Source organism: Rhinolophus sinicus, chromosome 16 (genome assembly GCF_057876585.1).
Source record: "Rhinolophus sinicus isolate RSI-liver-muscle chromosome 16, RSI-T2T, whole genome shotgun sequence".
Classification (NCBI taxonomy): Eukaryota; Metazoa; Chordata; class Mammalia; order Chiroptera; family Rhinolophidae; genus Rhinolophus; species Rhinolophus sinicus.
The window spans coordinates 74,488,344-74,508,554 of NC_142516.1; the positions used below are offsets into that span (position 1 = coordinate 74,488,344).

A 20,211-nucleotide genomic window follows, 5' to 3' on the forward strand; every position below is an offset into this window, starting at 1 on the left:
CATGACCGAACCCAATAAAAACCTTGGACACCAATGCGCGGGTAAATTTCTCTGTTTGGCAATACTTCATGTGTGCTGTCATACATCGATGCTGGCAAAATTAAGCACTTTCCATACAATTCCACTGGGAAAAGAAAATAGTTTGTATTGAGTCTCTCTTGGATTCTGCCCTCCGTGACTTTTATCTTTGCTGATTTTATCTGTACCCTTTGGCTATAATAAACTGTAAGGGTTAATATAGCAGGTTTGCTGAGCTACCAGAGACCTGAGGACCAACGTTCACAAATACGTTTTATACTTTTATAGTTATAATTTTGAGGTACCTCTTGATCAAATAGATTTTTCAAAAGTGTATATATGTGTGTGTGTGTGTGTGTGTGTGTGTGTGTGTATTTTAAATTTACAAATGGCGTATTTTTTCTCTTGGCTAGTTGAGGCCAAGTCTTACTCCAGTGTCATTCCTGATGACAGCTGTAGCAAATGTTTGGGCCCATCTTAGGTGGCCTCCCTCCTCGTGGGATCAAACCTGGGTCAGTCTGTGAGGGCAAGGGCAGCAACCATTGAGCCTGTCTCTGGTCTTTTTCTTTATCGATCTGTACCCTAGACTCCCTTTCCACTTCATCAACATTAAAGATCTGAAAAACTGTATCTAAGAGGACTGGGAGAGGAGTCTGTGGACTCCGCTCTAAAATCTGAAGCTTCCCTCTGATGTCTGGAACTGATTGTCCAATAAAATGCAAGGCAAGTACAGTGATACCCTCGTAATCAGATGAATCTAGGTTAGTATATTTTTGGAGGCCGTCAGCTAAGCAGAATTGAAAGAAGGCTGGGTTTTCATCCAGTCCTTGAGTAATAACCATGTTTCTCATGGTTAACTAAATAATGACTTTTTTATGCCCTCAAAAAGACAGGTAACCATATGGTCTTGTCTAATCCTGCCCTATAGGCCAGCTTGATAATTCCATTCAGTTTTGTTTGAGAAGAGCCTCGTCCCAAACTCTGTATTGTCCTAGATTCTGGGCAGCAGCTCGTCTGCATATCTTTGGGCAAGAGCCCAGATACAGGTTTTTCTTCTAAGGAACAGCAAGTGGCTAAAATGATGTGAACGACCTGCCAAGTAAGATCAAAGGCTATGGTTAGGCCCTGGAATTCCTTAATGAACTTACAAGGGTCTTCAGAATAGGTCTCTAATTTTGTCTCTGAGCTAGATCTGCCATAGGGAAAGGGACATGAACATTAATTGTACCGGCCTCTCATTTGTGATCTCCTGGAGGGCATGGAGTCTGCGTTAAAACCAGCTCCACTACATGTGATGCCTGCAGGACTGGGAGCTGGGGGCAGAATAGGGAGGGGGAGCTGGAGAAGAGGTGCAGGGGGCAGAGAGATTTGAAGAAGGAGAGGTAGGAAGGGTAGGAGGTGAGCTTCGAGGAGCTCTAGGAGGGACCTGAGATAAAAAGGGGTCGTCTGAAACATCCGGAGGGGGACAATGAGGAAATTTAACAAGACGCATGTGGCATTACTTCCGGAGGTCTGGGTTCTGGCTCAGAGCCATAAAGGCTTGGACATATGGAGCCTCAGACCACTTGCAAAGGCGCCTACACAAAGATCTAGTTGCATGACGGTATTATAGTTCAGAGTGCCATTAGTCGGCCTGACCTCCTGATTGTCCAGTTTATATAGGGGCCAGGAGGTTCTGCAAAAGAAAAGCATTTTGTTCTATTTGAGAGGAGAGGGCGAATTTGGTCCAATTCTTAAAAAGACAGCTAAGGGAGGCGTCGAGAGGGACAGAGGACGGGCCACCCATGGTGCTAAGGATGGTGGTCTTGTGATAGCCAGCCTAGGAGAGCAAGGGATGTCCCCCAACGTTCTCTGGAGTCTCTGGCTCAGGAGTTGTGGAATTAATGCAGTTCTTACTGCATACTCTGGAGAAAGACAGAAATGACCATTAATTGTGAGGCCATCCCCGCCACACCTAAGGTTGAGGGTTCTGGATCCCGTCCATGGAATTCCCGGTGCCCCACAGATGTCTCAAGGCATGTCACTTACTGAACAAAGGCCTGTTGTCCCATGGGGGTGGCAATGGAAGTCCAGAGAAGCAAAAGAAGGGGGAGCAAGTCATCAAAAAGAACTACAGGGAGTGGCCAGTGGAAAGCGAGTCTGTGTACCTTTGACTTACGTGCATATCTGATGAATGCGTCTTTGTCTTGCCCCTGGTGGGACCTACACATGGAGCCCCGACCGCTACCAGATTATTCTGCCACAGAATTCTTTAAAGTGGCAGACGCCTTGGAGGAATTCATGTGCCCATCCCATATCCACTAAGAGGGCGGCCAAGGAGACGTGCCGATCCCAAGAAATAGAAAGGAGCCTCACACAAGGTCTGGCTATGGGATTCCCCAACCATCAGAGAGCTTGGACTTAGGATTCCACCAGAGAGTAGCCCTGGCCAGGAAATGTCAATTTCCTACCCTCAAGGGTGAGTATCCGAGAGAGGCTCCGAATGCGGATGCGGGGAAAAGGAGGATGAGTCCAACTCCTGGATTCGGCACGAAAATGTATTAATTAGAATTAACCCCTCGTCATTCGCAAAACGTGAAAAGATTCACAAGGCTCAAAAAAGTGGGAAAGCAAACAAAGTTTTATTAAGGTTGGGCAGAGAGAGAATGCCCATGGCTAAAGGAGACAGCTGACCCCAGGTGACAGAATGTAGGGGCTTTATATTTTTTTATGCTGACGCAGGGGCCAGTTATCTTGCAATTGTTTAGTTGAGTCTGGGCCCTTCTGAGAACTATTGTAAGGCTGGCTTCATCCAAAAACTGTCCAGGTGTTTGTCAGTCTGCAAGCGTAGTGGTATCCGGAGTCTCAGAGCTTAAGTGGTTAATCTTTAAATCTATTCTTCTAGCTCGCAGGCTTATTCTTACTAACTTTTTCAGACTCATCAGTTAATCTTTAGGCATATTCCTGTTAGTTCCTACACTCATAACCGTTAGCGCTTTAATGACTCATCACTCCTTTTACTTGTTTCCAGTCCCAAATAATATCAGAGGCCAAACACTCACTATAACATTATTGTTTCCTTTTCCCCCTTAATTTCCACCTGGAAATACAGAGGGTATCAAAAAAAATGTATACACATTTTAAGAAAGGAAAAAACTGTACTAAAATTGTAACATATACTGATAACAAAAGATGAATACAAGTCATGTTTGACTTCTGCAATTACAAGAGGAGCTCAAACTGCTTACCATCAGCATCCAGACACTTCTGATTATGGTGAACTACTGTTGGAACAACATTGACCAAAGTGTCCACTGGCTTATTTATTTTTTGACACCTCTGATAGAATTCAACATGGGGCATCATTTTAAAACAGTCTTCACAGGACAAAACGTGAAACTGGTGGCACATATGTCAATGCCCAGTAATGGTATGAGATTTGGAAGAATACTTTTTTCTTGGGGAGGTATTACACTAAATACAGGTACTTCTCAGATTAGGTACTTCTCAAAACCTTAGGGGAATTGCTGTAGCTACCAACAAAGTACTAGCCAAAAAGGAAAAATCCATAAATTCCCTTGCATGACTTATATTAGAGAGCAGAATTGCTCTTGACAATCTAGCTAAACAGGGTAGGGGTTGCTTTAGCGTTAAGAACTCCTCTTATACTTGGATAAAACACCTCTGGTGAAACAGAGATGGAACTAGATAAAATATGGGCACAAGCCAAGTGATTAAATACAGGGCACACTGACACCTCCATGGTTCTCGAATACCTTCAGCTGGCTGCCCTCAGGTATTGACTCCTGCTTCGGGTCTATTCTACAAACTGGACTTATCCTTTTGCTTGTTATTACATGAATATTTGCTGCTCTAAAACTTTGTTTTGCATAGGTCAATGTTATAAACACACCACTCTGACAATGGTCACTCAACGTTTTGAGATGATCACTAAGGCCTTCGAGACTTCACAGGAAAAACCTCAAGAAACTACAGAAGATGTTTGTCCTTAAAGAAACATAATGATAAAGACTTCCTGTGCTCTGGTGCAATTGCTCAAATGTGGCCTAAGGCTCCTAAGGAAAATAAAATCATGCTCCCTTCTATGTGGGACACAATATACTGGGAATGAGACTTCCTGGCGACAAGAGAGCAAGAATGCTTTTCATAATTGATCAGTGTTGCTTTCCCACGATTCATGAGTGAGGCTTTCAAGAAAAGACCTCAGTCAAAGGGGTGAAACACAAAAAGTAATATAAATGCAGCCACTTTACAATGGAGTTAGAGCTGCCATCCCAGAGGAAGTATTTGCACATCTTACTCTACAAATCCTTGGAATGTTAAAACTGGGCAAAAGAACCTTTCAAATGGCCCTAAAGCAGCATTTCAGCATAACCAGAAAGCAGATATTATGACTACTGGCTGGAATTTTTAATATTCTTTAGAATTAGCATCAGTATGGGCTGAAAATTAAAAATGTTTTAGAATTAGCATCACAATTTTAACTTGTAACACATGTAGAAATTTCTTCCTTCTATTCATGTAATTGTTCCCCTTCCCTTTCTCACAAATGCCCCTTGCCATGCCTTCTAATTGAAACCCTGTAGTGTTTCTGCCTGAATCAGTGCTTCACCAATAGCCATTCGTTTGGATATAAAATAAATGCTTGTTGCCCCTCATGTTGGTCTTCTACTTTTAGGTTAATAGTTTATAAATGGATTTTGTAAACAATTCAAAGTATTATCCCAAAAATTTATCAGCAAAAACTCTAAGGCCCTGCATGTGTCTGTTTTTTATTGGGACAGGCACAAGGGGAGGAGAGAGCGGAAATGTTGGAGACAAATCAACTGGGCAATTTTCTCACAGCTCCTGCCTTCCCTATGGTTTATATAATATATAGAAGTGTGTGTGTGTGTGTGTGTGTGTGTGTGTGTGTGTGTGTGTGTCAAAGGAGCAAGCTTCTGAATTTCTCAGCCAAAGGACAGGATGGAATATCACACCCTTTTTAACACATTGATTCAACTCATTTCCACTGATAAAAATTACTCAGTCTCCTAGGGGCTTTCATACACTCCGAAATAGAATTCACAGGGACTGCCCAACACCTCCAGTCAGTGTACAAGCCTTAGTTCTTGTCTCTTCTTCTGCTTTATGGTTAAAGACCTTCTTGTGCTTTGGCTGTGTTTTATTCTGAGAAGAAACGGTGCCCATGTCTGTGTTTCCCATTTCTTATCAACCCACATTGTTGGGACACAGACCCCAGTGGCACTACGTTAGAATGCCCAGCCCGGCACGGCCCTGCCACAACGCAGGTGTCCGTGCAGCTTTCCCTCAAAACACTGCTACAACCAGGGGTCTTTCTAGCTGCCTCACGGGGCACCCACTTCTGCGCAAAACCTCCAAGTGCTCTCGACAGGATCCAAAGAGTAACCCCCAAGAAGACTCAAACAGATTCCTCCAAACCTCTCCCCAGAATGAATCAATACCCCATAAATAAAGAGGATCTCCAAACAATCAAGCCGATAATGAAAGATTATAAGGTTCACGGCCTCATTATCTCCTGAACAGATCCATACCGCAGGGAGGAGAGAGGTCCATCCGTGTTTAGGGCTCAGAGAACATTCTCTCGTGGAGGAAGTGGTGTGGGGAGCGTCCTCTGGACATGTGCCAGCAAAGAGAGAAAGCGGGAAAGGCCTGGTCCCACATCACTAGGACTCTGCCTCTGGGTTTCTCAGGAGTGAATCTTAGCCCCAACCAAAATTTTTAAATCTTTATTTAAGGGGGCATAAAATTCTAAATATTTCTGCAAACACCTAACATGTTCCAAAAAAGTACATGAATTAAGAACTTGCTCTATGACGCAAAATCCTACAATGACAGATTAAATATTATCATAATCAGAACACTTAGGCTTGGTAAAGATGGTTTGGTAAAGCAAAAAAGCATCAGAAACATTAATATTGAACACAGGAGCCAATCTGAATGAACATATCTTGGCTTTATCTCATGATTTGACCAACAAAACAAAATAAAACTAATAACAATAGTTAAGGATTAGAACATAGAACGTGAAGAAAGAATCTCAATTTATACAAACACTAATTTAAAATTCTGGAAAAAGGAACTGTTTCATACCACGATAAGGATAGGAGGAAAAATGGGAAAAGTAGCATGATTTTGCAAAATAGTAAAAGTTGATTTGGGCAATGACCAGAAATAAATGCTAAAATTTTTAAAAGCTTGAGAATTATGATAACACACAGAGTATAGCCTGAATGTATCTCAAGATACTTAATGACTTTTTTGTGAAGAAACATGGAAGATACCACAGTAACCAAATAATCCAATTTAGTATTTAGCTTATTCATGAGACCTATTAACAGTATGTGCATCCTTGTATGATGTACTGAAAAATCCTCAACGCTTCTTTTGTATTGCTACAAAAGGTACACAATATAAATGTAATCATCAAACAAATGAAACTTGAAACAAAGCCTGTTATTTACATGAATAATAATAGAGAAGAGCTCTGGTTAATAGCCACTGATCATTCAGGATGTTGTCAGGGGTTCCCTTCATGTGACTCTTCTGACACATATCCACTTGTCACTTTTCACAGAGGTCACAATCATAGCTTTTCATAGCTGAGGGATGTCTAACACAGGTAGATCCAAACCTGTAACAGCTCAGCAGAGAACAAGTTTTTTGTTCCTTGCAAAAGTCACAGTTAGAGGAAACTTTTCCACACATTTCTTGAACCCTGACTCCTTCCATGTGCTACTCTTCCCTCATCATAGGGAAAAGGAACAGCAGAGAAATATATAGAACGAAAACGTCTTCATGAAACTTGTTTTACCACTGACAGTCATATTCCACTACCTAAAATTTGGTGACACTACCACATTAAGATGAAAGAGTGATTGGGAAATTTAGACTAGTCGTGGGCCTAAGGACAACAGTAAATGGTTATTGGAGACCATGCAGTATATGGCATAGGGGTCTCTTTTTATTAGATTTATTATTTATATGTATGACATTGTGGACTGACTTGGCAGGATTTCCCAAATCCATTACCTTTGTAAGATTTCTTTCATCTGCTTAATATCTTATGAGGTCTCTATTGCTCTACACATTTTCTCCTGTCCTGAGGAGGGTGTCTTTTGCTTGAAGTTGTCACACATTTATCACATTCTACATTTTCTTCATTGTGTGAATTCTCTATTCAGTGAGACTCAATCTTTGACAGAAAGCTTTTATATTTTCATTAAACAGTCAGTATTTATCCATAGTGGAAATCTGCGGATGGTTGAATGTATACAGTATTTCCTATATTCATTACCTTCACAACGTTTCTTTCCCAGAGAATTGTCTGATGTCCCGAAAGGACTAAACTTATCCCTAGTGGTTGAAAGACTGTCTAGATACACTTTGAGAGTTTTCTTCCAGTGTGACTACTTGCTAATAACTTAACATTATGTCCTCCCCAAATTCATGTGTTGAAATCTAATCCCAAAGGTGCTGGGATTTGGAGGTGATGAAGTCATTAGGGCAGAGTCTTTATTAAAGAGGCCCAGAAGAGTTCCCTTGCCCCTTCCTCCATGTGAGGAAACCACAAGAAGATGGCCATATACGAATCAAGAAGTGGATCCACACTAAACACCAAATCTGCCAGCGCCTTGATCTTGGACTCTCCACTTTCCAGAAAGGTGAGAAATCAATGTTTGTTATTTAAGCTAACCACTTTGTGGTCTTTTGTATGATAGCCTAAGACAGTTCTCTTATATTTGGGGAGGAGCTTCCATGTTCATCAGCTTAATAAATTTTAGCCTCTCCTATAAGTTCTGCAATCTCTTCTGACCGACTTGTAACCTTCCCTACATTCATCTTTACAATTTATCCCCTGTGAGTTCTCTGATGTTCTTAAAAGTATGCTTTCTGGTGGAAAGCATTCCAAGTTCCGTAACACTTTCAGGGATGTTTCATTTGTGTGAGTTCTCTGATATAATGCAAGATTTGATGTCTGGATGAAAGTTTCTCCATATTTATTACAATCATGTCAAATTCCCTGTGAGTTTTCTGATGTTCTCTGAGGTTTGACTTCTGGTGGAAATCTTCCTTACTTCTATCAAAGTTATAAGCTTACACCCTGATGTGATCACTAAGATCAAAATATGCAAGCGAAATTATGCCACTTTGGCAAAAGAAGTATTTTGAGTGAAAGCAACTGAAAAACAGTACACAGAAAAACCTAGTCAGTCTCTCCCCATCTGCTGAAACGTAGGTATAAATCCTCCTTCATAAAGGTGTACCCCATCCCCTCTTTGGTATAAGCAAGAGGAGACAACTCCTATCATTGTAGATGGCCCCAACTAATATCTGCATAAACAAATCTTAATGAACTAACACTTATCTTCCATTGGTTTCCTCGTATATTGACCTTTCCAAAACTTACAAGTATAGAAGCTCTAAACCCTAATCCTTTGGTCACTTCTTCACAAATGTTTTGTCCTTTTGTTGAAATGGCATATAAGCCTCCAGGTCTGATCACGTCTTTGGAGTTCTCATTTCATTTATGTGAGGATCTCCAAAAGCATATGAAATCAACCATTTTCTCCTGTTAATGTCTTTCAATCTGCAGGGCTCCAGCCACTAAGAATAACAGAGCATAAAAAGTTTTTTTTCCTCCCCTTGGCTTTTAACCTCTGACAACTCTATGAAATTTTCCTACATTACCACTTTTATAGGATTTTTCACCTTTGTGAGTTTTCTGATGTTTTCATATGTGAGACTCATTGTAGAGAGTGTATAAATCACTACACTCCCCTGTGTGAATTGTTTCATACGTTCAATTTTGAGAGTTAAGTTGAAAACAAAACCTTTTTTGCATCAGTTACTTTTGTAGCATTTCTCTTTATATGCAGTCTCTGATGTATCATGAAGGCTGATTGCCAAAGAAAAAATTTCCCACATATCATACATTCACAGAGTTTTTCCCCTTCATGAATTCTCTGATGTCCTTTGAGGTATGACATGAAAATAAACTCTTTCAGATTCACAGGGTTTTTGTCCTGTGGTGAATGCTCAGATGTTTTCCAAGATGTGACTTCTGGCTGAAAGTTTTTCCACATTCATTGCATTCATAGGGTTTCTCCCCCGTGTGAATTCTCTCATGATTTTTAAGGCATGACCTCTGGCTGAAAGTTTTTCCACATTCAGCACATTCATAGGGTTTCTCCCCTGTGTGAATTCTCTCATGATTTCTAAGGCATGATCTCTGGCTGAAAGTTTTTCCACATTCAGCACATTCATATGGTTTTTCCCCAGTATGTATTCTCTGATGTACTCCAAGGCTTGACTTATCGGTATAAGTTTTACCACATTCATTGCATTGATAGGGTTTCTCCCCTGAGTGAGTTCTCTGATGTTTTCCAAGGCTTGACTTCTGGGTGTAACTTTTACCACATTCATTACATTGATAGGGTTTCTCCCCTGTGTGAGTTCTCTGATGTCCTTTCAGGTTTGACTTGGAGGTGAAAGCTTTCCCACATAAGTTACATTGATAGGTTTTCTCCCCTGTGTGAGTTCTCTGATGTCCTTTGAGGTTTGACATGGAAGCCAAAGCTTTCCCACATTCATTACATTGATAGGGTTTCTCCCCTGTGTGAGTTCTCTGATGTTTTCCAAGATGTGATTTCTGGATGAAAGTTTTACCACATTCATTACATTTATAGTGCTTCTCACCCGTGTGAGCCTTCTGATGTTGTGTAAGCTGTTGTTTGTATACAAAAGCTCGCCCACATTCCCCACATTCATAGGGCTTCTCCCCAGTGTGAGTTCTCCAATGTATATTCAAATCTGACTTCCAGAGGAACGTCTTCCCACATTCATTACATTGATAGGGTTTCAACCCTTTGTGAATTCTCTGATGTTCTCTGAGCTGTGATAAGGAGATGAAAGCTCTCTGACATTCATTACATTCATAGGGTTTCTCCCCCATGTGAGTTCTCTGATGTCTTCTTAGGTGTGACACGCAAGTGAAAGCCCTTCCACATTCATTACACTTATAGGGTTTGTCCCCTGTGTGAGTTCTCTGATGCTGTCTGAGGTGTGACATGGTGCTGAAAGCTTTTCCACACTCATTACATTCATACGGTTTTTCCCCTGTGTGTATTCTCTGATGTTTTCCAAGGCTTGACTTATCGGTGTAAGTTTTACCACATTCATTACATTGATAGGGTTTCTCCCCTGTGTGAATTCTCTGATGACTTGTAAGATTTGACTTCTGCCTGAAAGGTTTTCCACATTCATTACATTGATAGGGTTTCTCCCCTGTGTGAGTTCTCTGATGTACAACTAGGGATAATTTCCAGGAAAAAGCTGTCCCACATTCATTACATTCATAAATTTTCTTACCTATGTGACTTCTTCGATGTAAAATGACGGATGACCTCTTTGAGAAGGATTCTTGACATTCATTACACTCATAGTGTTGTTCCCTCCCATGAGTTCTCTGTATACTGAAGGCTGACTGAGAACCGAAAGTTCCGTTACATGTCTTATTATCACAAGATAGCTCTAATGCGTTAGTTCTCTGTTGTATGTTAATGGGTGAATTGTGGCTCAAGTTTTTCCTACACTCAAGGGGTTGCACTCCTGTGTGACTTCTCTGATATTCTCTGAAATGTGCTTTTTGATCAAAAGTTTTCTCTCTTGAATCAGTTCTCTGAAGTTGTGCAATTCTCCCAAAATTGTTCCCAATTTTATTACATTTATATTCATGAAATTCACAGTGACTCTTCTCTGCGTGAAAACTTGCAGAGACATCAAGAGAAGATTTATCACATAATTTCCTTCCAAATTTATAATAAGATGCTTCTTTTGTGTAAGCACTGTTCCATGTTATGAAGGCAGCCTTATCATGCAAAGTATTACCACATTCATTACATTCAAAAGACTGCCCCAAAATAAGTTCCTCCACACCACTAAAAGTTTGCAAATTTTGTCTGTAATCCAAATAATTCTCTCCAGTATTTCTTCTCTCATTTCTAGTATTGGAGTGAGATGCATTAAACTCATTAGTCATCTTTCTTGAGTAATTATGAGGAGCCAATTGGTAGAAATCCAAGTATGTAGGCCCTATAATGTCATCTGCAGATAACATTTTTCTTGAAGGAACAATGTGTCTGCCCAGATTAACCGGTTTTACTGAAACTTTCTCTTGTTCATTAGTCAATGGTCGGTTGGTGGTGAATAAAACTTGACATAAATACTTGTCTTGGTTTTCTTGGGTCTTCTCTAAATGATCAAGTCGCCAGTCTTCTAAACATGAGAAATTTAAAAACTACTTATTAAATTTAACACATATTTTATGCCAAAAGTCTTACAGACATTTGCCCTACTATACATTTAACAGCTTTATTTCTTGTTAAGTCTTCGAACACTGTAATAATTCCAAGTATATGTTAACTATACTCACTTTCCTTGGGTGGCAGGAAGCTTGCTGTAAGTGGAAAAGGGAAAAGAAACTCAAGTTGAATATCATGTGTACTTTGGCATTTTAAAATATAACTTACAAACTTGGTCATAAAGGAAAGGAACAATGAATTGAGAACCAAAGGTTTTAAGAAAGTTGGGTCCTGGGAACTGAAAAATATCAGAGAATGGTATAAATTCAATAGCAAACAATAAAAAAATCATGCTTAAGGGTTTTTAGAGGTTCCAGCAGAGAAAGGGTTTGGATAAAGTTGATTACGGGCAATAACGTCATAGAAATGGCGACGTGAGGTGAACCTCTTGATATCTCCCCAGCAATTTACAACAAATTGAACAACTATAATTCCACAAAGGAATCCTTGAACAGCAGACAGGCAAAACTAAGAGAAATGCAATTGAAAGCATCTAAAGATGGGCAAATTGGGCTAGTGGGAGAGATGGGAAGGGGTAAGTCGGAGACGTGGGCCGACCACAGGCTACAGGACATATGCAGACTGGAACTCCGAGCTCCGGAGGTACCACAGTTGCAGGAGAGGGAAGAATTCAGATTGCTAGTGCTTCCCTTATGGCGCACAGTCCTGCCTAAGGGATCAGCATGTAACACAGCTGAACCCCACCCTCATAGCAGAGACCTCGGAGCAAAGACTAAGGGAAGAAGGGTGAAAACAGCGGGTTAAACCCTCACTGCCAATCAGAGAATGGAAGGCTTATGCATGGAGCCTAGCTGACCTCTTCTCATCCTCCCAGAGCTCGCCCCACCCCCACCTTCGCAGTGCTAGAAGTGGAACGGTAGCACGGTCAGTTCAAAAGAACAGAATATTTGCAGATTTGAGAACTGCGGCCTGCAGTCATGGACTCATGGCCCAACTAGTTCCGGCAAAGGAGAAAGAGTCTTGGGTGCAGGATGGACAGCGCTGGTGGTCGCCGACATTGCTCTGGACCACCTGTCACAACCCACCCACCTCTGCCCCCACCTATCTGGGCGGATCCCTGCAGGGATAAATAGAGCCGCTGAAATACACAGGCCCTGAATCTGGTTCAGGAAGAGCTTCGAAACTTCAGAAGCTCTCTACATCTCCCAACAGAGGCAGTACCCTAGACCAAGGAGACCTGCTCACAGAGTAGAAGCCCACCTTCCAGGGAATCTCCCCAATGTGTGAGAAGCCGGAACAACACAAAGAAAATATAACACTACAGCGTGAGAGAGAATAAAAGGCTGCAATCAGAGAGCGGCCACTCTACCAACACCTACTGGAAAGCAAAAGAAAGACCTCTTCCTATCAACCTGCTGCAGAACCTACTCCTGTAGATGCCCAGGAAGAGAAACAATAATTCATTAATTGCCATGAATAACCAAGGTAACAAAGCAGGTCAGAAAGAAAATGAAAAGTTTCCAGAAAATGAATTTAAGTACATGGAAATATGTGACTTAAATGACAGAGAATTCAAGATTGCAGTTCTTTAAAAAGTCAACGAGATACAAGAAAACCATGAGAAGCAGTTTAATGAACTCAGAAACACAATCAAAGAACAAAATGAACATTTTACCAAAGAGATTGACATTTTAAAAAAGAACCAAATTGAATTTCTGAGATTAAGAACTAAATAGAAGAAATGAAAACTGAAGTACCAGCTTAGGTAATAGAGCTGACAAGATAAAGAAAAGAATCAGTGAAATCGAAGATAGAAATTTGGAAATGACAGAGATGGAAGAAGAAGAGAGAGTTGAAAGTTAAAAGAAATGAAAGAATTCTACAAGAACTTTCTGACTCAGAAAGGGCAATATAAGAATAATGGGCATACCAAAAGGAGAAGAAAGGGCGAAGGGAACAGAGAGTGTACTCAAACTAGTAGTCAACGAGAATTTCCCAAACTGTGGAAAGAACTGAATCCTGGAATCCAAGAAGCAAATAGAGCACCTAATTATCTCAACCCCAACAGACCTTCTCTAAGGCACAGTGTATTGAAGCTATAAAAAATTAACGACACAGACTCCTCAAGCCAGCCAGGGAAAAGAAGACGGTAACCTACAAAGGAAAGCCCATTAGATTATCATGAGATTTTTCAGCAGAAACTCTACAAACCAGGAAGGAGCAGACTAAAATATTCAAACTACTGAAAGAGAGAAATTATGAGCCAAGTATAACATATCCAGCAAAGATATACTTTAGATATGAAGGAGGAATAAAGGCCTTTTCATACATATAGAAGCTGAGGGAATTTTCTAACATATGACCTGCACTAAAAGAAATACTGGAGGCTATTTGACCTGAAACAAAAAAGCAAAAGAATACAAAACCAAGAGTAGAATTATGAACAGACAGACTGAAGCAGGAAATGGCAACCGGTACACCAAATAGGACACTACACACTTGAAGATAACATACAGGGTAAAGAAGAAGAAAAAAAAAAACATTTGAAAAAAAAAAAGAAGAAAAAGACGACTTGCTACTGCAGCGCAGAAACCGACTCACAGGATAAATAGGGATAATTTGTGACAACAAAAACATAAAAGGGGGCCGAGTAAAGGCCTGAACCGGAATACAGGAATGGAGAAAGTAAGCATGGTGAAGAAAATGGAATACTCCAAATATGAAACTTTCTTTTACATAAACTTAATGGTAACCACTCAAATAAAATCCAGAACTGAAATATATAATATATAAAAAAAGAAACAGAGGGGAAAATCATAGAATATCACCACACTGAAATAACAGCAACAAAAAGGCAAAGAAACAATGGAGACAGCATCCTACCAGAAAACCAAAGACAGAATGATAGGAAATCATCACATATCAATAATTACCCTAAATCTAAATGGACTGAACTCATCAATAAAAAGGCACAGAATAGCAGAATGGATCAAAAAACTAAACCTAACCATATGCCGCTTTCGAAAGACACATCTCAACCACAAGGACAAATACAGACTGAAAGTGAAAGGGTGGAAATTGACACTCCAAGCAAAAGGGATTTGGAGAAAATCAGGTATAGCTATACTGATATCAGATGAAACAGACTTCAGGATAAAAAAGGTACAAGAGACAAAGATGGATATTTCACAATGATAAAAGGGACTGTGCAATAAGAAGATATAACAGTCATCAATATTTATGTCCCCAATCAGGGAGCATCGAAATATATCAAGCAACTACTAACAGAACTAAAAGGAGAAACCGACCAAAACACAATTATAGTAGGGGCCCCAAATACATCATTGAAAGCTATGGATAGATCATCCAAATAGAAAATAAATAAATAGCAGCCCTAAATGACACACATTAGATAAAATGGACATAATTGACACGTATAGAGCACTTCATCCTAGAACATCAGACTATACATTTTTTTATAGTGTACATGGAACATTCTCAAGGATAGACAATATATTGGGACATAAAGCTAACCTCAGCAAATTTAAGAAGAGTGAAATCATACCAAGCCTATTCTCTGATCACAAGGACTTGAAATTGGATATCAACTGCAAACAAAGCAGGAAAAACAAAAAATGCGTGGAGATTAAACAACATACATTTAAAGAACGACCTGTTCAAAGAAGAAATAAGAGGAGAGATCAGAAGATACACAGAAACAAATGAGAATGAAAATACATCCTACCAAAATTTCTGGGATGCAGCAAAAGCAGTCTTAACAAGGAAATTTATATCATTACAGGCCTATCTCAAGAAACAAGAAAAATCTCAAATAAATAACCTCACGTTAGAGCTTAAAGCACTAGAAGAAGAAGACAAATGAAACCCAAGCTCAGCAGGAGAAAGGAAGTAATAAAAATCAGAGCAGAACTAAATGAAATAGAGAACAACAAGACAATAGAAAAAATTAATGTGACAAAGAGCTGGTTCTTTGAAAAGATTAACTAAATTGATAAACCCTTGGCTAGACTCACCAAGATAAATAGAGAAAAGACACTAATAAACAAAATCAGATATGAAAGAGGGGAAATTATCACAGGTGCCACAGAAATATAAAGGGTCATCCAAGAATACTATGAGGACTATATACCACAAAATTCAATAACCTAGAAGAAATGGACAAATTCTTAGAAACATAGAGCCTTCCTAGGCTGAATCATGAGGAATTGGAAAACTTAAATAGACCGATCACCAGTAAGGAAATTGAAGCAGTCATCTAAAACCTTCCCAAAAGCAAAAGTCCGGGACCAGATGGCTTCATTAGTGAACTCTACCAAACCTTCAAAGAGGATCTAATACCTGTCCTGCTCAAAATCTTCCAAAATATTGATGAAGAGACAGTACTCCCTAACTCATTTCATGAGGCCAACACTACCCTAATACCAAAACCTGGTAAGGACAACACAAAAAAGAAAACTACACACTAATATCTCTGATGAATATAGATGCAAAAATCCTAAACAAAATTCTAGCAAATCGAATGCAACAATGAATTAAAAGATTATTCATCATGACCAAGTGGGGTTTATCCCATGGGCACAAGGATGGTTCAACATATGCAAATGCATCAATGTGATACATCACATAAACAAAACAAAGGACAAAAATAGTATGATTATATCAATTGACGCAGAAAAAGCATCTGACAAGATACAAGATCCTCTTATGATTAAAACACTTAATCAAATAGGTATAGAAGGAAAATACCTTAACATAATAAAGGCCATATATGACAAACCCTCAGCTAATCTCATAATTAACGGTGAAAAACTGAAGCCCTTTGCTCTACATTCAGGAACATGGCAGGGCTGTCCCCTATCACCTCTGCTTTTCAACATAGTGTTGGAAGTGCTCACCAGAGCAATCAGGCAAGAGAAAGAAATAAAAGGCTGGATGCCTATAAAAGGCAATTTGGATAATTGGGAATGAAGAAGTTAAATTGTCACTCTTTGCAGACGACATGATGGTATATATAGAAAACTCTAAAAATTCCACCAAAAAGCTATTAGAAACAATCAATGAATACAGTAAAGTTGGCAACTACAAAATCAATGTACAAAAGTCCATTGCATTCCTATATACTAACAATGAAATCTCAGAAAAAGACATTAAAAAAACAATTCCTTTTGCAACTGCAACAAAAAGAATAAAATACCGAGGAATAAACTTAACCAAGGATGTGAAAGACCTATATGCTGATAACTACAAGACATTTTTAAAAGAAACTGAAGAAGACAGAAAAAAATGGAAAGACAATCCGTGCTCATGGATTGGAAGAATCAACATAGTTCAAATGACCATATTACTCAAAGCAATATACAGATTTAATGCAATCCTCATCAAAATCCCAATGGCATTTATTAAAGAAATAGAACAAAAAAAAATCATCATATATGTTTGGAACCACAAAAGACCCAAAATGGCCAAAGCAATCCTAAGAAAAAAGAACAATGCTGGAGGTATCACACACTCTGACTTTAGGTTGTACTACAGGGCAACAATAATCAAAACAGCATGGTATTGGCAGAAAACCAGACACACAGACCAATGGAATAGAATTGAGAACCCAGAAATAAAACCACATAAATATGGACAGATAATTTTTGACAATGAAGCAAAAAACATACAGTGGAGAAAAGACAGCCTCTTCAATAAATGGTGCTGGCAGACTTGGAAAGCCACAGGTAAGAGCACGAAACTGGACTGCTATCTGTCACCATGTACCAAAATTAATTGAAAATGGATCAAAAACTTAATCATAAGACCTGAAACAATAAACTGCATAGAAGAAAACATAGGTACTAAACTTACGGACCTGGGTTCGAAGAGCATTTTATGAATTTGACTCCAAAGGCAAAGGAAGTAAAAGCTAAAATAAATGAATGGGACTACATCAAACTTAAAAGCTTCTGCACAGCAAAAGAAACCATCGACAAAATGAAGAGGTAAAAACATAATGGGAAAAGATTTTTGCAAACAGTGCCTCCAACAAAGGATAATATCCAAAATATATAAGGAACTCATACAACTCAACAAGAAAACAAACAACCCAATTGGAAAATTGGCAGAGGACCTGAAGAGACATTTCTCCAAAGTGGACATACAAATGGCAAATAGACATATGAAAAAATGCTCAACATCACTAATCATCAGAGAAATGCAAATAAAAACCACAATGAGGTTTCACCTCACCCCGGTTAGAATGGCTATCAAGACAAATAGTAACAAGTGTTGGAGAGACTGTGGAGAAAAATGAATCCTCATACACTGTTGGTGGGAATGAAGATTGGTGCAGCCGTTATGGAAGGCAGTGTGGAGGTTCGTTAAAAAATTACAAATACCATTACCATATAAAAAAGCAATCCGTCTCCTGGGTATTTACCCCAAATATCTGCTAACATTTATATAAGAAGACAAGTGTGTTCCAATGTTCGTTGCAGCTTTATTTACGGTGTCCAAGATATGGAAACAACCAAAATGTCCTTTGATAGATGAATGGATAAAGAAGTTGTGGTATATGTACACAATGGAATACTATTCGGCAGTAAGAAAAGATGAAATAGGAACATTTGTGACAACATGGGTGGATCTAAGACTATAATGCTAAGCGAAATAAGTCAGAGAGACAAAGTAGAGGACCATATGATTTCACTGATATGTGGTATAAAAACCAAAAACAACTAAAGAACTAGACAAGAAAATGAGAAACAAAACCTCATAGACACAAACAATAGTTTAGTGGCTATCAGAGTCAGGGGGGAGGGGGGTGGTTGATGAGGGTAAAAGGGATCAAATATGTGGTGATGGAAAGAGAACTGACTCTGGGTGGTGAACACACAATGTGATTTATAGATGATGTAATACAGAATTATATACCTGAAATTTATGTAACTTTACTAACAATTGTCACCCCAATACACTTTAATTTTAAAAAAAAAGAGAAAAGAAAAGGGCAAAGGGGAGTCAAATATGTGGTGACAGAAGATTTGACTTTGGGTGGTGAACACACAATGCAATATGCAAATGATGCCTTATAGACTTGTACACTTGAAACCTATATCATGCTATTAACCAACGTAACCACAGTAAATTTAATAAAATTAAAAGAGCTAAGAAAAAGAACCCAGAAAAAAGTAAACACTCTATTATGGACATAAAATTCTAGAAGGGTAAACTATTGCAACAGAAAGTACATCAGTGGCTGACAGGAACCAGGGAAAGGGATCAAAGGAGAAAAATGACTGCAAAGAGCTACCAGAAAACTTTTTGGGGTGACAAAAATATTTTATATAATTATTTTGGTGGTGGTAGTCTATAGACATTTCCAAAACTACTCAAAATATACAATGAACATTACTGACTTTTAATTTCCATTAATTACACCCCAATAAAAGTAATTTCAATATTAAGAGAGAGAGAGGGAAAACAGAATTGCTTTCCAGAGGGAGTCAGGTGGTCAGGTCTGCTCACCCACACAGACCACGTGGCTGTAGATCTCCAGCATCACATCTCTGTAGAGGGCCCGCTGAGCAGGGCCCAGGTGCTGCCACTCCTCCTGGGTGAACTCCACAGTCACGTCCTGGAAGGACACTGAGGCCTGTAACAGCATATTTCTTACTCAATCACAAGGGTTCAGAAACAGGTGACATGGTAAATACTTTAGCAAACTAATTTTTATCAGAATTACTGTTGAGATTTTAAAACAACTTTTATAACGGAAACCTATGATGGCGTATCACTGTCTTACACTGTAAGGGTACTCACATAATTGGTACAGAGATTAGTCTCATGCCCTGATATATTTGTATTTATTTCTAAATTACATACCATAGATTGTCAGTTAATATACTAATGATAAAGCTTAGGGACTTGTGTTTTAGATAGTTTTATAACCAGGCGTCCTGTCATCTTTTCCTGTGCCCTAGTGGACTGTCCTGAGCACTCTCTAGGGTACACACACTGCCTTGGAGTTCTCTGCTGGGGTAATAGGGAACCAACAAAAAGATACAGGTAAGCACTGGAGATTTTACGCATCATCAGATTTGGCTTTTAGATGCAATGCTGTGCAACAGTGGAGAAAGTTTTACTTAGCAAAACAGAAGACACCAATTTAAGGACCTTGAGGGCATTATGCAAAGTGAATCAGTCAAATGCTACATGATTTCTCGGATGAAGGATGAACAATTAAGTTCGCAAATTTTGGCAACGATGTTGCTAACCTTTTTTGGTATCAGAGGGATTATTTATTATGAATTTGACCAACTGGATAAACAGTTAACCACATGTACTATTTCGAAGTGCTGAAAAGGCTGCATGAAAAATTTAGACGACCTGAACTCTTTGCCAACAATTCATGGCACTTGCATCACGACAATGCACCAGCTCACATGCCAATGTCTGTGACGCAGTTTTTTGACAGTAAACAAATAACTGTATTGGAACACCCTCCCTACTCACCTGATCTGGCCCCCAATAACTTCTTTCTTTACCGGAAGATAAAGGAAATATCGAAAGGAAGACATTTTGATGACATTCAGGACATCAAGGATAACATGACGACACCTCTGATTAGGGTGCCTGGGCTGATGACCATTCCAGAAAAAGACTTCCAAAATTGCTTTGAAGGGTGGACTAGGTACTGCTGGTGGTGCATAGTTTCTGATGGAGAGGGCTTCGAAGGGGACCATAGTGATATTCAGCAATGACATATGTAACACATTTTCTACGATGAGTTCGCAAAATTAATTGTCACACCTCGTATATGTGGAAAGTACAAAGAAACAAAAAA

At 39.3% G+C, this 20,211-nt stretch overlaps 1 protein-coding gene across 2 annotated transcripts in view; it reads right to left on the bottom strand.

The window, feature by feature from the left end:
- LOC148755026 (uncharacterized) overlaps nt 1-20,211 on the bottom strand; it is a 38,353-nt gene that overhangs the window by 12,965 nt on the left and 5,177 nt on the right. The window contains exons 3-5 of one of the 2 annotated variants that reach the window (XM_088793312.1): nt 18,894-19,020; nt 11,474-11,497; nt 5,977-11,316 (exon numbers count right to left, since the gene is read on the bottom strand). In XM_088793312.1, the coding sequence (XP_088649438.1) occupies nt 9,050-11,316; nt 11,474-11,497; nt 18,894-19,020 (2,418 nt within the window). In that variant the 3' untranslated portion in view covers nt 5,977-9,049. Of the gene's footprint in view, nt 1-5,976; nt 11,317-11,473; nt 11,498-18,893; nt 19,021-20,211 lie in introns of those variants that run through there. The other variant, XM_088793313.1, reaches the window with a different exon arrangement.